The 21,081-nt window shown below is 34.1% G+C and overlaps 1 protein-coding gene across 5 annotated transcripts in view; it reads right to left on the bottom strand.

The window, feature by feature from the left end:
• Window positions 1-21,081, bottom strand: part of LOC110991409 (tensin) — an 85,945-nt gene that overhangs the window by 1,298 nt on the left and 63,566 nt on the right. For all 5 annotated transcript variants that reach the window (XM_022256758.2, XM_022256760.2, XM_022256759.2 and 2 more), the window contains 16 exons: window positions 20,559-20,726; window positions 19,525-19,709; window positions 18,626-18,775; window positions 17,868-18,031; window positions 16,992-17,195; window positions 15,307-15,486; window positions 7,441-8,035; window positions 3,949-4,281; window positions 3,550-3,675; window positions 3,123-3,237; window positions 2,412-2,566; window positions 1,945-2,117; window positions 1,364-1,613; window positions 939-1,095; window positions 423-595; window positions 70-184 (listed from right to left, as the gene is read on the bottom strand). In XM_022256758.2, the coding sequence (XP_022112450.2) occupies window positions 70-184; window positions 423-595; window positions 939-1,095; window positions 1,364-1,613; window positions 1,945-2,117; window positions 2,412-2,566; window positions 3,123-3,237; window positions 3,550-3,675; window positions 3,949-4,281; window positions 7,441-8,035; window positions 15,307-15,486; window positions 16,992-17,195; window positions 17,868-18,031; window positions 18,626-18,775; window positions 19,525-19,709; window positions 20,559-20,726 (3,243 nt within the window). The remainder of the gene's footprint in view (window positions 1-69; window positions 185-422; window positions 596-938; window positions 1,096-1,363; window positions 1,614-1,944; window positions 2,118-2,411; window positions 2,567-3,122; window positions 3,238-3,549; window positions 3,676-3,948; window positions 4,282-7,440; window positions 8,036-15,306; window positions 15,487-16,991; window positions 17,196-17,867; window positions 18,032-18,625; window positions 18,776-19,524; window positions 19,710-20,558; window positions 20,727-21,081) is intronic.

Here is a 21,081-nt window from a genome sequence, read left to right as displayed (position 1 = left end):
GTTTTCTATTACTGATTATTTTCCTCAACTATTATAAATAAATATCATAATTATAAAAAAACTGTTTACCTTATTAACAAAGTTAACGATTGCAGTTGCTGGCTGTTCAGGTTCGAGTTCAGCGAATACGTGACACTGGTTATCAGCGCCTGATGTAGAACGAGCGACAAATGCGAATATGCGCCTATAATTAAATGTAAATACGTTAAATATTTATTATATTAATATGATTTAATATTTATCATTTAGACTCAAAATCATTATAAGTCAGTCTCACAATGTTATATAGCATTACCGTTTTATTTGTATTGCTAGGATAAAAATGAGAAAGTCTTAAAAAACTCTACAAGATGGCGTTAATATCAAAAGTAAATTACTTTGTATAAAAAATAAAATGTTTTTAATTTAAAAAATAAACGTACTTTTCACCCTGTTTCCCATTATCAACGTAGAGGTATCGCCGTTCGTCTGGGTCAATGCCTGCGTAGGAAACAGTGTTTGATGGGTAGTGCCGCCTGAAAAATAGCTTTCTCGTCGAATCAGTCAGTGTGATGCCACCACCAAATACTTTGAAATGAACAACGTGCGCTGCGACCTGAAAAGGTAATGTTAAACGTATAAATTACTGAACACACACACATGGTTGCTACACAAAAACATCTGTAGCAACCATGTGTGAAAATGTGAAAGATATTATGATGACATAAAATTGTTAAAAATACATTGGCTCATGTGTTAATTTTTTCCACATGAAATTGATTGGATTTAATAGGTATCGCTTCTTGGAAAATACATTTGTCTAGGTATTTTTGACGGAGGAAATGCATATCTATCACCATCAATTTTTTTACTTTACTTATGTTTGTAAGAAAAATATACATATGATACACGTTATGTTTTTGTTGCTGTTGGTGACAATTCTAAAATTTTTAGCGTACCTTCTTCTGCAAAATGTTCTGTACAGCTCGCTTAACAGCTGCTGGTCCAGTCAAAGCCTCCGTATTCTCAGAGCCGAGTAGTAAGACGTTGCAAGCCGCGCCTGTAGCGAGTAATGCACGCGCCGCTGCATTAGCGCTGCCGCCAGTCCACAGGTCTCTATAATATATTTTTGTTGACCTTATTAATTATTGTTAAGTATTTTGAAGTGCTTGCGCGGTCGATAAAGGCAACTACTGCAGACCATAGACACTCATTCAATCACTTGTTGCCTTCCATTGTTTTTTTTTCTTGTATAATATTATGTTCGCGAGTGTCGTAGATATAATCTATACTTTAGAATTACTTTATTTAAAAAAATGTTATCTATTGTATAGCTAATAATAAATTCAATTAATATAAGTTTTAAAGCGTAAATAAAACTTACCTATCAGGCAGCTTCAAAGCCGCGGGCAAGGCCAGGGGAGTGACAGTATGTTGATATACCAGGGCTGACAGCGAGCTAAATACCGGTTCATCTGGGCACCCCCGAAGGCGAACGCCTCTCGCAGTCGGTTCTATGAGGAAATGTCGTACGCCGCCACTTGCACGTACAGCGAGCCCGAACGCACCCGGGAATGAGTTCGAATCGCGAACTATGAACGCGCCCTCTTCTTGCTGAAGAAGGGCTGATACCGCTATTGACAAATCAATTATTATAACCGACTGCTATAGCATTATTTGAATTAGTATACAGATTGTCAGTTTGTGTATAGCGATGAAGAAGCTGATGTTGAAGAAATTTTATGTACCTACAGTAGTATAGGTCACTGAATAATTTTTATGCACAGCTGGCAATTTGACCGTGTAGCCACACTAAACAAATAGTAACAAACTTTGGGGAAGGAGGATGTTATTATATATTATTTCAAAAGATTTACCAGTTAAACATACATTTATTTACATGGGCTGTTTGTTTTGTAAATGTGCTAAAGCAAAATTTAAATTTATTAAATTAGTTTTACTAACCATCATCTCGTGAAATATTGGGTTTGTACCAATATTGGCTGGTGTCTCTTGCGAACCTTACTCTATCAGGGGCTACGTGTTGCAGTTCCGACCCGCTGATACTGGATCGTCTTGAACCATTACTACCGTTGTAAGTGCGGTATTCGGACTCAGGGCTGCCTTCACGGTCTTTTCTGCATAAGCAAACGACTCCCGTCATATTTATTGTCATAATTTTTGGGTTTTTTTCGCTGTGATTTTTTAGAAAAAAAAATTTTTTTGAAGGAAAATTTAGTTCTAATTGTGAGGGGACGAACTATAGATATCGAAATCTAGCTCATTTATAAGAATGCACAATCTGGAAAACGGTAAGTTTGTGGTTTAGATGGTAAGTTCTGTCTGACTGTTAGAGATGCGGTCTCTAATCGCACATATGTGCCGAACAAAAACTTTCTTTAAACCTGCAAAAAAAATATAGCCAAACATACCTTACAGACGGTGGGGAGCGTGGTGGTCTCGCAGAGAGTGAAGGGGTGGGTGTGGGCGGATAAGGAGTTCGGGGATGGGTGGGAAAGGCTGGCGTTCCCGCTCGGGATTCTGTGCGGGACTCTGCTCGGGACCAGCTCTCTGAACGTTCGCGGCCCTGAAAAATATAGTTAAAATAAGTTTAAAATATAATAGCCTTATGTAAATATATACTTTATTTTTAGTATAGTTACATAAGTCTCATAAATACTATTTACATTGTTTTATAAAACTGCATCAAAATAACTCGACCTTGGAGTGAACATTTTACTGTATGACACGTAAACCAAAGCTAATGTTAGTTGAGTAAAAAACCAATGGCGATAACCTTCTAGGTCGGTGTCGCAGATTTCAGATATCTGTTTCGTGAATCTATTCTCTAATAGGGAAGTAGGTGATCAGCCTTTTGTACCTGACACACGCCGCCGGCAAATAAAACATGTCGGTATCATGATGTTTTCCTTAACCGTACTAGCGTAACGGAAGCTACTAGTGTAATGACAGAAAGACCATTGGATTAGACAACGAAGCCAACGCTACTCGAAGAAAGTGAGTTTAGGTTTGTTAATACTCGATGGTTTTTATTGAACAACTTAGCATGTAATCATAGCGTATAGGACACTATGACTACGTTATAGCCCGCCCCATAAAGAAACAATAACTTGAGTTCTCACCGTGGTATCATTGTTAGCGGGTGCGAGTGATAGCAGACCGGGCGTGGTTGGTGTACTACTGCCACTCCATTCACGTAACGTCATCTTCTCGTACATGAACTTCCTAGACGAAGTCCTGAAATCCATCGATGCAAAACTTACATTCGATCACCGACCCACTGAGGTTAACGTTAAAGTAAAATATTTATTTTCAAAACAAAGTTCTAATAAACACAACAGGTAACCGCGCCGAAACTATAAATGTCTCTTACTACAAAACTGATTGTATAAAATACAGTCATAGCATTCCATTTGCGATAACCTCATTAACAAAGTACCATACATAACATTAACTTAAATAGATTTTTAATCTTTTACGATTTTAAAATAGAGAGATTCAAGCCCAACAAAGTTCTATTGAAAGCGCTTGTGTCCTGTCCAATGTTACCTGTCAGGGGCTTGTGGGCTGATGCTATCGGTTCTGTGAATGGTGCGTGTGTTGACATGTAGAGGGACACTGAAGTCATCATCGTCATCGGCAAACGCTGTTGTGTCACTCGTGTATCCATCAACACTGGAAATTTAAAAATGTTGTTATGATTTCCTATGGAGAACGTATATAGATATTAAATTACATAGAACTCACAAAATCGTTGTTTCATGACCGAGGTTTAAAATGAGACACCAAAAACTCTTGTATCGCTAATTATTATTTTTTATTGTATTATGTATATGAAATAAGTATCCTGCATTAAAAGATGTAACTATATACTCCGATATTTATGTAAACTACGGGTTACCGTTTAATGAAACTACAGCAAGTACAGAAAGCATAAAAATAAATTACCGATGGCTTGCAGATCGGCGAACATGCAATCTTGAAGGTGCATCCCATTCGAGCGGTAATCTTGCAACCCTTTCCCTGGCTTCCTTCCTTTCCCTCAGCTTCTGCTGTTGTCTTTGTAGCCACGTGAGGCCCGAGTTCCCTTCTATACCGCTTTCTGACCGTCTTGGCTCCCGACTCCTTGTTGTTTCATGCCAACCAATTGTGCTTGTAGATCTCCAGGTGTCATTGTCAACCTTTCGCCCATTGGTTTTATTTTCTATCCATTCGGCATCTTGGGTTAACTTACGAGCGCTATTTGGTTGGTTTACCCATTCTGAATCACCATTTGTCCACCTGAAAGAATGGAAAACAGCTGTTAAGGGACGCACTGCTTTTATATACCAGTAACGCAAAACTAAAAGTTTATGAGTGTCCTGAAACATTGATTTTTGGTCACATTGTAAGGTCTAAAGCACAACGTTACTCATTTATTAAAATATATGGAGAAAAAAGAGCAATAAAACTACTTCAATTGGTAATAAAATACTAGTCCCAAGAACTTTGCTCGTCTTAATGATGTACATGGGACGTGATTAAAATGACACAGAACATATGTTATGCAATACGCTACCCAGATATAATATAAGCTTGCGGTTCGACAGTGGTCCATTTATGGCGACGATTAACTCGAAATAGCAACTTGTTTGGGTCAGCAATCGCAATCACTAGCCATCGATCCAAACAGACCAAATTGTCAGACAGGTCCTCTAACGATTTCTTAGACTACTTGTTATTAAGCAACCAACTTATCTCTTTGCGTAATTGTAATTTTAAATTTGTAACTAATAAATACATACGTAAATGTTGGCGTTGGCAATTAATATTTTTTATCAACATATCTTGTTTAATATATCTACTGATTTAATTTTTTCCGTATTTCCGCATTGTTATAGAATGAAACTAGTAAGAAGAAAATATACGTGGGTTGGATGTGACCACATATTAGCAAACTGTTAACAAAATCAAATTTTTATAGCTCGTTAATAGCTTATAATAATGGACCAATTAATGGTCGTGCAATGTAGCAAAACGTACGACCTGGTTAAAACTCTCCCACTCCTTAAATTATAAAGTTAAGACTTAAGTACTTGTTGTGTAAGTTCTTGATAGATTATATAGGGCTAAAATTATTTTTTTTCTTATTAATTATGAACCATAATTTTCAAAAAGCCAATTTTCGTGCATATTCAAGCATATTGGCGTTCTATCGAATCAGTAGTAACTGTTAAGTTAGAATAATGCAGTGGAAATAAATACAAATATTTCATGCATATTTGCATGCATATAACAAGCTTAGATATTTTTAATTACACAGTTAAAATTAACTTTAGTCTAAACTGAATGATTAGTCTGGGAGGGTTATCCTCGATGTCAGCAGCATTTTCTTGCTCGCTTATTTTTTGAGTCATAAAAGGCCAATTTTTCAATCTTAGACTAATCTTGGTGGTTTCAAAATAATGTGAAATAAATACGCAATATAATTTTCTAACTTCCTAATGTTAGCTATATAATATAATAGTTTTCTAATCAAAAAGTATACCAGATTAAAAGCCTTATCAATTACAATATGATTGACAAAAGATATCAATATCAGTCCATTATCTAAAGCTAAATATGACTCGGTCTAAATTGACGCACAAATAAGGACTTCGTTGTACTTAAGAGACTAAAGTGAACTGTCAATTATAATTTTCATCTATATAATGTCTATAGTTGGGACGGGACTACAGACATTGTTAGTTGAAATCCAAACAAATCATTTATAGTCACAAAGGTTTTTTGATTGGTGATTTGTATCCTTCAAGTCATTGTTGCTTAGTTACCCTTACTCGTTACATACTCCTAATAAGATTCATTGCATCATAAAGATGAGTTAGTCAAGTGTGTCTCGAAACATTTGTAGCCTTTGCCCAAAAGATTTTCGCAGCCGGCATGACAGTCGATATTTTAATGGAAATAATGATGGACCAAGCATGTTAATGTCATTTCCATATATGCATAGATACCCTGATAGCCTTTTAAACTGACGTATAGTTTAAAATATCATTATAAAACAGCTATAAATCCATAAGAGGAAAAATAGCTTCGTCGTAATCAACGCTTGTTATTCAATTAACGCCCACGAGACTAATACATCCTACACTAAGTATCGGAGCGGTCAAAACCAAACCAAGCAAAAAGTATATTTAAAAACAAAACAAAACACTAAAGATTAGCTGTCCCTTTGTGAGGATTTAGTATTACCCATATGGTCCAACTTCACATGTATAGGTAAGTATAAAATATATTGACCAAGCCTTCAAAAGGCCCTTCCTCACTATGGAGGTATTTAATATGCTGATAATTAGTATCAATTAGTCAAGGTAGTATTTTCTAACAAATAATATATTATAATAAATATATGTTTTAATTTATAGTATTGAGATTTGTACTCTAGGTATATATCGTGCAGAGGTTGCCTGGAAGAGATCGGTGGAAAGCGATAAAGTGTAAAAAATCGCTGGCATGTCGACTTTAGTATTGTGTATAAGCAAACGAAGTATTAATAAATAAATAAAATTATTTTCTATTGGTAATATTATAATGCATTCAACATTATAATGCTAACAACTAATAACTCAGTTCCCATTGAATCACAACGTATTCTCAAATGTGATTACATAAAATTGTGGCGTATTCAAGATTGGTTATGGGATATTTTACAACCCTTCTTCATTGACAAAGTAGGTCGAGCGGAACGCGTTTAAACAAATTACACGCACATGTACACAAAGTAATAAGTGCTTTCATTGATATAAGTGTAACACTGTTCTCACGATAAACTATAATTTATGATTACACTGATGAAATCAAATACTCTTACTTATGCTTTCTATAATCCTTTGAGAATACAGTTAAACGTACCGAATGTGTATGCAACTGAATATGCCCGTTATGAGTTTAAAAGATCTCTCGTTACCTAGCTGTTGTCGATTTATCGAAGGTTACAGTTTGCTAAAAATACTCTGTTAATAGTGAGTTATTTAATGTAAACAGAGCGTTGTGGGCGCAATCGTGGCCTCCACGCCTACAAATACAGGAACACATGTTCTTAAAATGCTCCTATATCACACTGTTCAACTGTATGCAACAAAGGTGCTTTATAAAATGAGTGACCTAACCACTTAGGTATTCTACAATTTGCATACACAGAACAGAGAAAAGTAATTGTGTTTTAATTACGTTCAAGAGCTTACTGCAAATTAAAACATTGTCAATGTAATGCATTCAAAAGTAATTCTGCGAATAAACGAATTATTAAATATGCAGAATTATATCAGTTTAAAATGCCTTTTCAACAGCTGAAGCTACATGATAAAAGTTAATTAATGACTTTATTAATTAAATATTTCGAAATATGTTTGTCATTTATAATTTCAGCACGCGACATATTTGGTAGAATAGTTGACTTACCTTCCATTCCTTAAAGGTGAAGACGGGGCAGCTGTCGTAGTTGTAGTTACATCTTCATATGTCAACTTCCTGAGAGTCCTCGGTGATAGTGGGGTACGCGGTGATGGGTCTGGTGTAATTGTTCGCTCATCATCATCATCTTCAATATGTTGGTATCCACGGTCAGTTCCAAGGGCTCGTCGCACCAGTTCTGGACTGGCGAGGCGGTTGGAAGCGCGTAACATTCCGGGGCGGAGACCTGGGGCGCCGTAGGTGAATGGTGCAGAATCGGTGCGAGCGTGATACGGTATATCAGGCGTACGATCAGAGTTAGACTGCGGCGTAGTGGGCGCAGGCGGTGGGTCTGGTAGGGCGCTCACGGTACGTAGCATGTCCCCCAGAAGGGCATCAAGTTCGTCGGGTGGACTGGGGGCGGCCCGTCGGCCCGCTGACGAAATACCAGAGTCCATTGAGGCGCTGAGCGGTGAAGAAGGGCCGCCGCTAGCGCGCACCACCGTCGCGTAGATAGACCCGTCTAAAGGACCGAATGTATGAGCAGCTTCGCCACCCTCCCCCGCCTCACCTCCAGATCCTTCAGCGCTGCCGTTATTGTCACCTGTAGGAGTTACATTACATGAGAAAGTTTTTCAAAACGAATGAGCGTTGTGGAACGATTCATTGAGTGCGTGAGGCTGCGTGCGGAGTGTGACGTCACACGTTATAATAACCTGATTGCTAACTATCACATGGACGTTGAGACAGATACTCATTAACTGTATAGTGTTATAGTAGTGGGGCATTACACGCAAGACCCGGACAGCCGTAAATGGACTATTTGCTTCCCGTTACACGTATCCCTAGAGACCGTTGTCTCAAGGAATGCTAGAAAGAAGTTTCCTTATTTAGCGTACATACGTTTTCTAAAAGTAGGCGATGAATGATTTGTTGCCTAAGCTCCGGTCGATTGAACTACGACTTGTAATAAAAACTGCCATATGGTCAATAAAATAACATATGTGCTATTGAAATCCTTGTCCATTGCAAGATCATTACAAGCAATTAAACACTTATACATATCAAAGTATAAGTAAGTACTATTTATAATTTGTATTCCAGTTCTAATCGTTAAATTCCTAGACGTGTTTTGGGCAGATACGACGATGTCAAACGTACAAGGCTTGCGTGGATTTTAGTTCAAGGTAATATTGCCTAACAAGGAAAGGTTTTACTACGAACATTTTGTGTACTTATTTGATGGCCGGAAGACAGATAAATCCAACATAATTATAAACAGATTACATAATAGATATACTACTAGCATTTAAAGCTTAGTGACTAAATCAATACGATCGTAGAGCGAAAAATAGTCTGTTAAAACAATAGAGCCTAAAAATCAAAAGTCACGGAAATTTGATTTGCCTCTCAAAGGTTATTAAATAATACAAGTTATGACCAATTATTACCCACAGTCTATATAATACATATATAAAACTAAAACTGAGCTGGTGGAAGGCAGTTCTACTTAAGAATTACACAATTAAATAACTGACAGTAACATTCAAATAAAATCTAGATAAATTGTATAGATTAAACCGAAATAACTATTTTAACTATTTCGTATTAATCGTGAACATGTCAATAACGCAATTAGTGTCACTTGTGGGAGTTATTTCTGTGATGTCAACGAAAATAAAACGAGGGCTACTGTTACGAAAGCCACAGGAAGAGGATGCGGACGACAAACTGCGCTCCAATTACATTGCAAAGATATTGATAAAAATATTATGATTCCCGTCACCTCACCCGGGGTAAGAGCCGATTTGTATCTTCGTCTGGTACATAATTATAAGGAAGATAAGAGTTATCACTCAATTTTATATATATATATATATAACAATAAACATCAGTTATATACGATATAAATAAGCTTTATTATACGCCTTTTTGATTATTTTTGACTTATTTTATAAAGTAGTATTGATTAAAAATTAAAAACGTTTTGTATTTGCAACGCACCTGGGTTGCATACCTTATTATTATACTCAGCTTAAAAAGTAACTTGGACAGATTTTGCGTGGTTGGGGAAAGTTTGCGCATGTCAAATAGTAAAAAAAACCTCTGGTAATCTTATAACAGATCGGCTTACTAATTATGTGTTCATATTTTTCTACCAAATATTAGCCTGCGGAACACTGGCAAATGGTATTACTTACATTTTTCCATATATCAATAAAAACCTTCGTTCGTATACAATTATAACTAAGATTAATTAAAAATCTTAACGTATGCCAACATACAAAATTCACTTTTTACATAAACACACGCGTCAGACGTGCCCTCGCAAAAAATACTTAGGACTGGTTTTAAAATGTGAAGAATCTGGTTTTTCGAATAAAAATTAACATATTTAATGAATTTGATACACTGTAGCAGCATTGTGGGTGTCATTAGAACAATGTATAAATTATTGTATAATGGTTTTTAAACAAAAAGTTGTAATGACATGTAAATAATAATGAAATAATTATACAAATCACAAAACAATCTTAGAGGAATTGCTTGAGTTGCTACATTAACTTGAATATTTTTTAAGTTTTAGTTCATTCTAAGAAAAATCGTTTCGTTTCGTTTTGTCCTGAACCTAAGGATATAGAATTCCATGCTATACATTTTCTTATAATTATCTAGGCAATAATATTCAGGCATGACTCAAATAAAGCTGAAGAAGGATTGTGGCAGCGGAATATATTGCGGTGTTAACTGATTGCGACACAAAAATATAGTCAATACAGCGCTACTGTGGGATTTTCAACGTATTATTATTATTATTGATAAAGCTTGCCAACGCTCGGCACAAACAACAAAAAATAAAAATTTTTAAACGAAAGGTTAACGTAAAATATGTCTACGGTAAATATTCGAAAGAAAAATCATAGTTTTGTGTAGTCATCAGAGGCAGTCTTAAATTCTTCATAAAGTCGTTTTACTATGAAGACAAAGTATTGACCGCGGTCATACTTTAAAAAATGTTTTAAAATTTAAGGTTTTTCCGTTACTGTACCAGGTAATATCAAATATATAAATACATTATTACGGTGAATACAATTTAATTCCACGTTGTGGATCGTCCTGTTAAACAAAATAAAAACAAGCGCCAAAACCTTTCAGATCTGGGCCTCAGATTTCTGTGTCGGTTTCGTGTTCATTTGTTTTTTTAATACGCAAGTAGGTGATCAGTCTGTTCCCGACACACGCCATCGATCTTTAAGTCTAAGACATGTCGGTTAGGTCACGCTGCTTTCTTCACCGAATGAGAAAATGTTAATTGCTCTTATAGGCAGAAATTTAATTGGTACTCGCACAGCCGGGGTTTGAACCTTCTGCATTAAATTAAAATCGCACGCTGACTCCTACGCGAACAATGCTCATCGTCATTAACATTTGTAATCAGTAATAATTTTGATATCTACGCTCCACAGACCTCCTTACTGAGCTTCCTACTATTCCACAGATATATAGACAATGTAAAACCTGTTATTCTATATTTAAAATGTTATTGTAACACCCCACAAGATTATACATATAATGGACCGTCGTTAAGCCACAGAATATTAAAATTCGTAAAGTGGAGCCTATATGAAGGTGAGCGTTTCGTGGCTCCCAATGATGTCATCCATGTAGACTCGTGTTTCTAAGAACCTCTAAAATTATTATTCAACCTTATCTGTGTAACTAAGCTCGAATTTGCAACCTGTTTCGTACTTTTACGTTTTGGTCATATAGAAGCTTTTAAATAAATAATTAAATGATGTTATCGAAGCCAACTGGGCTGGAGTGGCTTTATTAAATTTCAAAGAGACTTTTAGATGAAACAGATAGTTAAAAATATTCATTATCATTACACAGATTTCGCCTGGATAACGTAGTATTTTTCCGTTATTACAAATTTCATAAAAACATTAATAAGGAGATATTTTCGACTTTGTATGAAACCTATAAAAAAAAACGGTTTAATTTGTTAACCTATGTGATCATTGCAAAAAATTTTTTTAAACACCAACAAAAAAATAATTTGTATCGAAATTCAAAGTTTAATTTCCTCAATATTTGAATGAAGACTTACATCATACCCAGGATTCCATATTAAAGCACTATTTTCAAACTACTTTTAGTCTGTTTTGGCCGCACTGAAACACTTTAAAACGAACGTGTATATCGGATGCACATGCAGCATTGACTGATTGAAAACATAATCACATCGCTTGATAAACTCGTTTTAAAATTGATCTTTTTGATAGCGTAAATGATTATTTTGTATCGTGAATGGCGAAAATTATGGATAAATGTAAAAGGCAAGATAGAGTGCTTCGATTTGTGCCAAATTATTGGTAGATTATTTTTCGTCATTGTGTAATACTAAATAGTTTTAATTAAGAAAAGAATGCAGTCAAAAGTAGAATATATCGTAACAGTAGTCTTGGTTTGTTTGAATGATCACTTTTACTTAAAGTAGGTTAGTCTGTTTTATTGATGCTTCGTGGCAAGAAACAGCACAAAAATAATAAAATTAAATGTATGACATTAAATTACAACTTACTACTTACGTGCGCGTGAGTTTAATTTATTACCGATAGCCGTTTAAGGTTTAATGTCCACCAGTGGTTGATTTTATTGCCATCAAATGTCACATACTAATTCAAGACGAGTTTCGGCAATAAAATTGCAATGACTGAGAAATAAATCTTCAAACATAAAGAATATTTTAATTATTTAGCATTTTAAGAAATACCTACCTTGTCTATACGGACAAACATAGACTTTATGTGTTGTATTTAATAAAAACTAAACTGTATATTTGGTACAATATCCCGATGCCCGAAGGCATATTTCCTAAGATTTTAATCAACAAATAGTCAACGATCTCTTGATTTGTATCGAATTGGGCTTAACTATGACGAATATCAGTTTAAGGGCTCGCGAAGAGCATCGTGCATCAATCACATTTACTACGGTGCTCAATTAACCACGGCGCCATTCAGCGGCATCGTGTTCTTACACTTGACTGAGTTTTGACCATAACTAATAGTGTTTTAATATTAACTTTGGCTATTAACCTTTTATCCCTCGTCACTGAAAATTTGGCGTTTGTTGGTAGTTTTATAATTAGTATTGTCTTTTATTAACCTAACTTTTACACATTTAAAGAAAAACACTCTTTTAACGGATTGAAATTATGTATTCTTGTAAACTTATAATTATTTAAACATAATTTTAAATTTAACCGACTTTTCGCGTGCTTTACAGCGTGCGTGGTCACGGTGACTTTATCATTGTCAATAGTAGAAACAATTACCTCAAAACCCCATCATGTTAATATAAAATGTGAAGAAGTGCTTCACCGTGGTATTTTACTTATATTGTATTTGCGCGTTGAATAAAATATACAATTTAAATTGATATATTACAGTTTATCGTTATAAACTTTTCTATGTAAAATTAAGAATCAACTTATAATATTGTTGTTTTGTTAAGACTACAACACATAATCACACGGCTTAACGTTAGTAACACAAATCCAAAAGAACACAAACATAATTAGTCCCAATTCGCTGACAATTTTCACATTAATAACATACCTAAAATCTTACCTCAATTCAATCACAACACATAATCATATATAGAACATATTGTTGTTTCTATTTTTTTTTAATTCACGCGTAAGTGAGCAGCCGGTCTGAAACGCAAGTAAGAACTGGGCGGGCGGCGTTGGGCGGACGGCCACGTCTAAAATAGCATAGCACCTGCAGCTACACTCAACCGGCACCTATACGATAACTGTTTTGTCAACTCGAATGACACAATTTCATTAAACCACCGACATCCGGTGTCGGATACGACGTTTTGCTATTGAAGCTATTGAAGCAGGAAAAATGAAGGATACCTCCCATATTTATAAAAGCTATTTGAATATGGAAAATATGATGATAATATAATAATTTTAAGGAATCTTTTGACACTTCAGTGGATACACTTAAAGTATATTTTTTTCTGATCTCTACACAAGGAACCACAGATTAAGCCTAAGCCTAAGTATATTTTTCGGTTAAAATTTACTTAAGAAGAGGTTCTTAAGTAAATTATAACCTAAAAATAAATATAAAGTACTTACGATAAGTAATTTATTTAACCATAACCAGTTGTTTATCTGAAAATTATACGAAATTTATGCGAAATTTATGGTTGTTAATTAGGTGAAGGTAAACTGTAAAACAGTATAAATAAACAGCCTTAGACGAGTCGAAATAACGCAGAACTGACGTTTACTTCCGCCAGACTATTAGTATACAGTTTATCATATATAATTTAAATTGCTGTCGATTATGAATAATATTATTTATTTTAAGATTTCAGTTCCCGTAAAAATGAACTAAACTTTCCTTTAAAGTTTTCAGAAAAGGCAATCATTTAAAAAGTACGTTATTTTTTCATAGCCGCTTTTAGGAGAAAAGAACTGCAAAATTAAAATTAAAAAAATATATATCATGTGACATCAAGATGAATGATAAAAAATGGGGAGTTTACTGACAGTTCTTCTCGTCCGTTTTGTTCATTGAAAACTGCCAGTAAATATGTATAAAAAGGAGCATTTCATACTAATTAACTGTATATTGTACGTTTTAATCTAACATTATTACCTGTAATAATATTTTGATTTGTCAATTAAGTCATACTTTTTTGTAACCAATAAAGCCTCATTAAACTGTATATCTTACAAAATGGAAATCATATTATTACCGACGTAACTTAATAGAAATTATGTTCGCAAATACGTTAAAACTTAAGAATTGCGGTGACCAGTGACTTTAAATAGATCGACGCGGATGCAAAAGCTGTTAAACGGCATGCTCTTATTTCTACCGTTCTTTGAACTATGTTTCCGGGGTTAAATTTGAGTTCTAATTAAAATTATTCTCTATTATCTAAATAATAACTAGTATTTAAAAATAATAAGTAATAAATTTATAAACAGAGATGTGATAGTTTCCTAAAACAAATACAAAATTTATATTTCTTGTTTTTTGTTCTTGTATTCTTTGTTCTTTTCTTTTATTTTTTCTATTTTCTAGTATTTTTAAGAAATACATCTCGTAACTTATAAATAAATTGATCAATAAATCTGATGCAAAGAATAATGCTAGAAACATTGTGCTTTAAAATTATTAAAATAATTATTTATTATGTCTCATCAGTCATTTAAAAATACCAAAAACTAGAATGTTTTAAGTAAAATAGTTAATATATGTGTATAATGTTATAAAAAAATATCAATCAATAAATTCAATTATTTTGGATGTATATTTAGCGGGATTGCAGGTATCATTTAATTTTATATGACATGTTAGTCTATTTCCGATTATTTTAATTATGTCAATATTAATAATATTTAGGAACAAGATTAAAAAACAATGTGTACATGTATATTTTAGTGATGATCATAATCTATTCGGCCTCACAAAATTTTAATTTGTGCAGCAACTTTGTATATATGTTATATATATGTTTGGCTCGTAATGTGAAGGAAAATGAAAACATCGTGAGGAAACCGGCCTCCATGCCTTAGTGCAAAGTAGACTGTGTATGTTAGATACAGAAATGTAAGGCAAAGGTTGTAACGCCACAAGTACTGGTACTGTTAAACCATAAACATAAAAAATACTATTCCTGTCTAAAACGATCGCTTACCAATAAATACATATTTAAACTTTGTATCATTGTCAAAACTGCATCTGACACATCGTACTTAGAATTAAATTATAATTAGATTTGAAAAAATATCGCATAATTACTAGTCATTAACATTATTGTTAAATGCACATATAATCTCACCTGGTTCATCATCAGTAAGCGTAGATATGGGTCGTAGATGTTCAAGAGAATCTGCTCTAGCCAAAGCATCTGGGGCTGCGCGAAGAGGAGCCGCGGGAGTTGGCGCCGGGGCAGCACCGCCTGACCCCTCACCCCTTGCGAACACCAGCTCTACTGCGCCATCACTTGGAAACGATGGATCTAGGGAAAGTATGCTCTTTAGAAAACTTATCGCTGAATTTTTACTTGATTGTAATTGCTTACAATCATACTATATATGCACTATGTTTATTTAAATTTAAAGGCCGTGAGCCATTTGAAAAAAATACTAAAACATTCCAATTCTAATAATACTCTTTTAACTCAATCACGCTTTGTAGATTGGAATCTATCAAATTCTGTGTACGCCGTGATTGAAAGTCTCAGATGAGGGGTATAATCTTTTTTTTTATAGAACTGAGGGCAAACGGGCAGGAGGCTCACCTGACGATCTCCAAACAACTTCTAATGTAACTTATTGCATTTTTTTTTCATTGAATTTAGTTATGTTAAAAGCGAAATGTTTCATGAACACCAGATTCATAATCAAATATAATACAGTAAAAAAAATAATATTACATGTATATTCAATAACAACAATAATATATTCTATGGATTTCCTTGGATTACAACATCCACTGTGCTGCAGTTTAAGCTGAATTTTGTTAAGAAAATAATACTTTGTAATTAATAATAATGTGTCTTATTTATGAGGAAAGTTTATTTATCATAAGAAAACGTTTTTAAAAGAAAAAAAGGCTGTTAGAACGTTAAGAAGCTTTAAAAAAGGTGTTTTTACAAATGTACAGTGCTGATTTTGATAAATTGATTGAGAACAGTGTTCGGTACTATATCAATTATATTCCTATATTTTATGAAGCTTACAACTTAAATAAGTAAACTTATACCAAAAATATTTACATTTCCGTTTTTTTTATCTTTTTTCATATTCGAAAGGTTACGTTATTTCTCTATTAGATATTTGTATCAAAAATTTTAAAGGGCTTCTACTAATATTGACGCTGACGCGTTTTATGAATAAAAGATTTCATTGAGTTTAATTCTTTGCTCTACATTTTTACCCCTTATATAATCTGTGGGCACGACTTTATCCCTGTCCAGTCAAGTAAATAAGCAACACAGCCGTGCACCATTATTCTCCGTAACAGTTCAAGCTATTTTAGAAGCCTGAATTTAATATAACATGTATCTCACAAGTACTACATATTATATTAGATTAGATTATTACATTCGATTGCCAAGTCAATCTGTTTCTTTAAAACATAAAAGATTTTTTATATTGATAAGTTACGCAATAAAATGTTGTCAAGTTAGGAAATTACGTAATAATTTAAGATAGAAGTTACGTTCACTAGGAACTGAATAAATTAACCAAGGAAGATAAATTAACTGAGTTGCGAGACTAGGATTTTTTACAAGTTATGTTCTTTTGCCGACATTTAATCACAACACAGATCCGTCACGTTTCATAACTGTGTATATACAATTTGACAGAAATAAATAAAAGAGCTTTTGTTATTAAAATAGTGATAATAAAATTCTATCATACGGGGTTTTGATAACGTTAAACATTTTTTTAGATATAACAATAACCCAAAGGAATGTGTAATGTGAAAAGGTTTTGGACAGTGTGCATCTTATTTTACCATGCAGAGCGTGGTCAAGTTGCAGCTTAGTGAAGGAGAGCGTGTGATCGACGACAGCGCACGTGTGGAACTGACACGCGAACACTAGATGGCGCGCAGCGTGCGCATGCGTAGTGCGACGATACGCTCGTACGAGCACATCTCCCCGGAGGGACAAGCGACCGACGCCTACGGTCCAGCCGCCACCGTTCACCATGTACAGACCTGAAGAACGACAAGATATAATATTGTTTAATTTACATAAGGATTATTTACTTCATACATATATACAATTAAGTAAGAGCTACATATTTCAATGCTTCATATATAATATTCAGTATATAGATCATAATATAGTATCTGATTTATGGGTAATCACTATTATCTCAACCAGAACTGAAACCAGAACTATGTTACTACTTTGTACTTTGCGTTATCGTTATAATTATAATTATGTGCTTATAAGACAAGTCACAGTATTGTTTTGGATATAAGGGATTCCAATACGTTTTTGAAATACGTCACTTTTACATTTGGGGCCTGTTTCACAATGTATGGATAAAGTAACAAATAGCTATGAAACACATAAATTACTCGAAAGATAAATGTTCCGAATCAGATATTTCGCATTTCATGACAAATAGTGCTATCTGACAGTCGTGAAACGCAAAAATATTGTTTATCCTACCAATAAGTAATAAATAGCTTATTTGGAACTTATCCGGACATTGTGAAACAGACCCTAAGTCTAATAGTTTCTGGCAAATATTGAAACTAACCGGAGTTCAGGAATGAAAAAATTATATCAAAAATATCTAGTTTATTTTTATTAATTCAATAATAATTACTAAAAGTAGTCGTTAGAAAAGTATTATTCTTAAGGGTCTTAATTGGTACCTGAAGTATAAACACAAGTGTAATTCTCGTAGATCTTAAGAAAGGCGATTGTAGGTGTAGATGGCGCTGCAAGCGAGCCTGCGACGCTCACGTGCGTTAGGTGAAGAGGAGCTGAGTTCACGCGTATCTGTCCTGCCAATAAACCGGCGAATGTGTCTATATATCTGTAAAACAAAATAATTTGTTCCTATTACAATTCTATGGGGAGTGTATATGTATAACTGAGTTAATAAAAATAGATTCGGGCAATTGCACATGAGATTACTAGTTATGCTATTAAAAGTCACACTCTTGTTAATTTATTAACATTATAAAGCTATATATAGTGCAAATGTATTAAATAAAATTGAAGGCCTACTTAGCTAGATATTTGATATAACATTAATCTATGAAGACTCAGTTCCGCACTTTGACGCCCATTTGGTCCATTGTGCGTTAAGTCTTGGCTAATTAAGCCCATCTAGCTCATTCCAGAAGAATTACATTATTACATATACTTCATGTATTGTAATGTGATATAGATAATATTATAAGCAATATATGGTATATTTTACGGTAAATATTTTCTATAGTTTGTACCTACAATTTAAAAATATATTTAGCTCATAATTTTGACTATTGAAACTAATAGCGTTTACTTCGATATTGTCACACTAATATCTTCAACAATTGATTACGAGTGGTTAAAAAAAAGTGAAAACCCGTGATTGAAAATTTATGTATGGAGTTTTATGTTGTGATTCAGTCAATATACCCACCGTTTATTAGAAGGAAGTGTAAAAACTGGGACTCGGTCATCCAGATACCGTCGCATAGCATATCGGTCCAAGGCATGTTCCGGTGCACCACATATGGCTGAATAGTGCATGTAAGCCGCTACGAGAACTCCTAAACGTTCGCGGTTACCCCTGAAAGTTAAAAAAAAAATATTTAAATTTTAAAACAAGTATAGAATAAATTCTTATGACAACAATATCATGACATGACTGCTTAACACGTAATACGTACAAAGCGACGTAAATTATATAAACTTTAATATTTTTTAGGGAATTCCAATGCTGATTGTTAGCTACTACAGTGAAACTTGGTTAAGTGGGACCTGGATAAGTGAGAAACCTCCATAACTGGAACTCATGTCATCACTCTTCTTCTTCAGTTTTAGTTTCGCTTGTGTCATCAATGTAATCAATTGGTGACCAAAGCATATTTGATAAAATTTATAACATCGAAAAACACCTGATGGCTGATACTTCCAAACGACAAACTAAAATGACAGATTTTTATAATTGATATATTCTGTTTCCATATTCGTACATATTACGTGTAAAAACGCGCTTGAATATTTTTGTTGATTACATTTGTATGATTACCTTTAAGTACTATTTTTTTTATTAAAACTCATTTACATAAATAACACGTTATTTTATTTAATGATCGCACCTGTATAACTGAAATGACCTCTATTAATGGAACCCTCTGTAAATGAGACAGATATTTATTTATACCTGTATATCTAAGACACTGGGTAAGTAGAATACCTCTATAAGTGAAACGACATTGCAGGTCCCTTGATGTCTCACTTAACCAGGTTTCATTGTATTCAATTTAGTTTTAGTTGGTTATAGGCCCCTACAGATTAGGTACTTTGTATAGTTACCATGCAAGTAAAATGGCGACGTTCTTTGGGTGTGCAGCAAGCCAGCTTTCTATGTGTTTGCAAGCAGCGCATAACCGTTCCAGAGGTGGCGCCAAGTCTCCAGGCCAGCCGAGAGACCGAGCCCGTCCGAATACACTACGTGCAGCTCGTCCATCGTTTGTCATATCTCCACTCACTTCGAATATCTGAAAATGTATGTAATAGTTTTTGACCTTTTCGACTTTTTTGTCCCGCCTAAGACTTACTAAAACTTTTATGCCCGTATTCAACATACATAACATTGAATTTGAAAAAAATCGTTAAATTAAAGAAACGTTGTAAACATTTCATTTTTAGTAAGAAATGAAAAACTTAATTTTTAACTTTTTTTTGTGTTTAATGAGCTCACAGCTAAGAGGTCATTAAACACAAAAATCATTAGATAAGTTTGTACGAGTATACCTTTTATTCTTTTTGTTAATTAGAAGGGAAACACCGTGAAATTTCGCATCAGTCTTCTAAGGCAATTAAATTTCTCTTAAGATAAGAATACCTGCAATTAGCAGTATAGTATAGCCTACGGCTTTTATGAAGTTCTCCTTCACTTAGGACAATTATAAAAATATTGCAGCGTATTGTATTCCAAAATGATTTTTTTTATTCATTTAACTCTGATAATTTTGATAAGAAATTAATTTTAAAGAACAGTTAATGACGTTTTATACATTGAGTAATGTAGAAATGTATCCCCATCGTTATATTATGATACCATAGTCCATAGATCACACATTTATTTATTAAGAAGATTTACAGCACAATAAAGAAATAGATATATTATTAATAATATACATATACATTGTGGGCCAATTAAAAATCTTCACATAAGTATAGTTTTTTTTAACAAGAATGAAAACATGCTAATTATTTTCGTTTTAGAATAAAAATTTAATTTGTTGACAATGAATCATTCATCATGATCGAAATAATTTTTTGTTAAAGCTCTCCTTGCTGTCACCACACTCTTGCCGAACATATCAATATCAATAGATATTTACCATAAAATGTTCGCCATGTTTATTAGTCAGCATATGCGCGGCTTGGGCCTCAGCTTGTGCGTCCCTGTGAGGCAGGTGTAAAGCCAGCATTCGTTCCGCCACATAGCACAAATCAAGTCGCGAAGCCGGACCTCCGCTTCCAGAGTAGCTTATAGATCTTGGGCCTCCCTGTTGAAATAATGCAGGTTAGTTGATAAAGATTAAATTTTAACAGTAGTTAGCAAAGTCCAGCAACTTTCAACAACTCTCAGCAACACTCAGCAACACTCAGCAACTCTCAACAACTCTCAACAACTCTCAGCGACACTCAGAAACACTCAGCAACACTCAGCAACACTCAGCGACACTCAGCTGCTGTATGTATTACGAAATATGTTTGAAATATATGTATTTGAGAAAATAAAACTAAATCCGGAGAAATACGTGTTTTGAACTGTAAGTATATAATAAACTAATAAAGCATACTCGAACGACGTACGGGATTAGTTTGAAGAGGTATTTCCAAAAATACTTAGTAAACATA

The sequence above is a fragment of the Pieris rapae genome, chromosome 16, assembly GCF_905147795.1.
Source record: "Pieris rapae chromosome 16, ilPieRapa1.1, whole genome shotgun sequence".
Lineage (NCBI taxonomy): Eukaryota > Metazoa > Arthropoda > Insecta > Lepidoptera > Pieridae > Pieris > Pieris rapae.
Note: the sequence above shows the minus strand (reverse complement) of the source record. Positions and strands in the feature narration are given on the sequence as shown.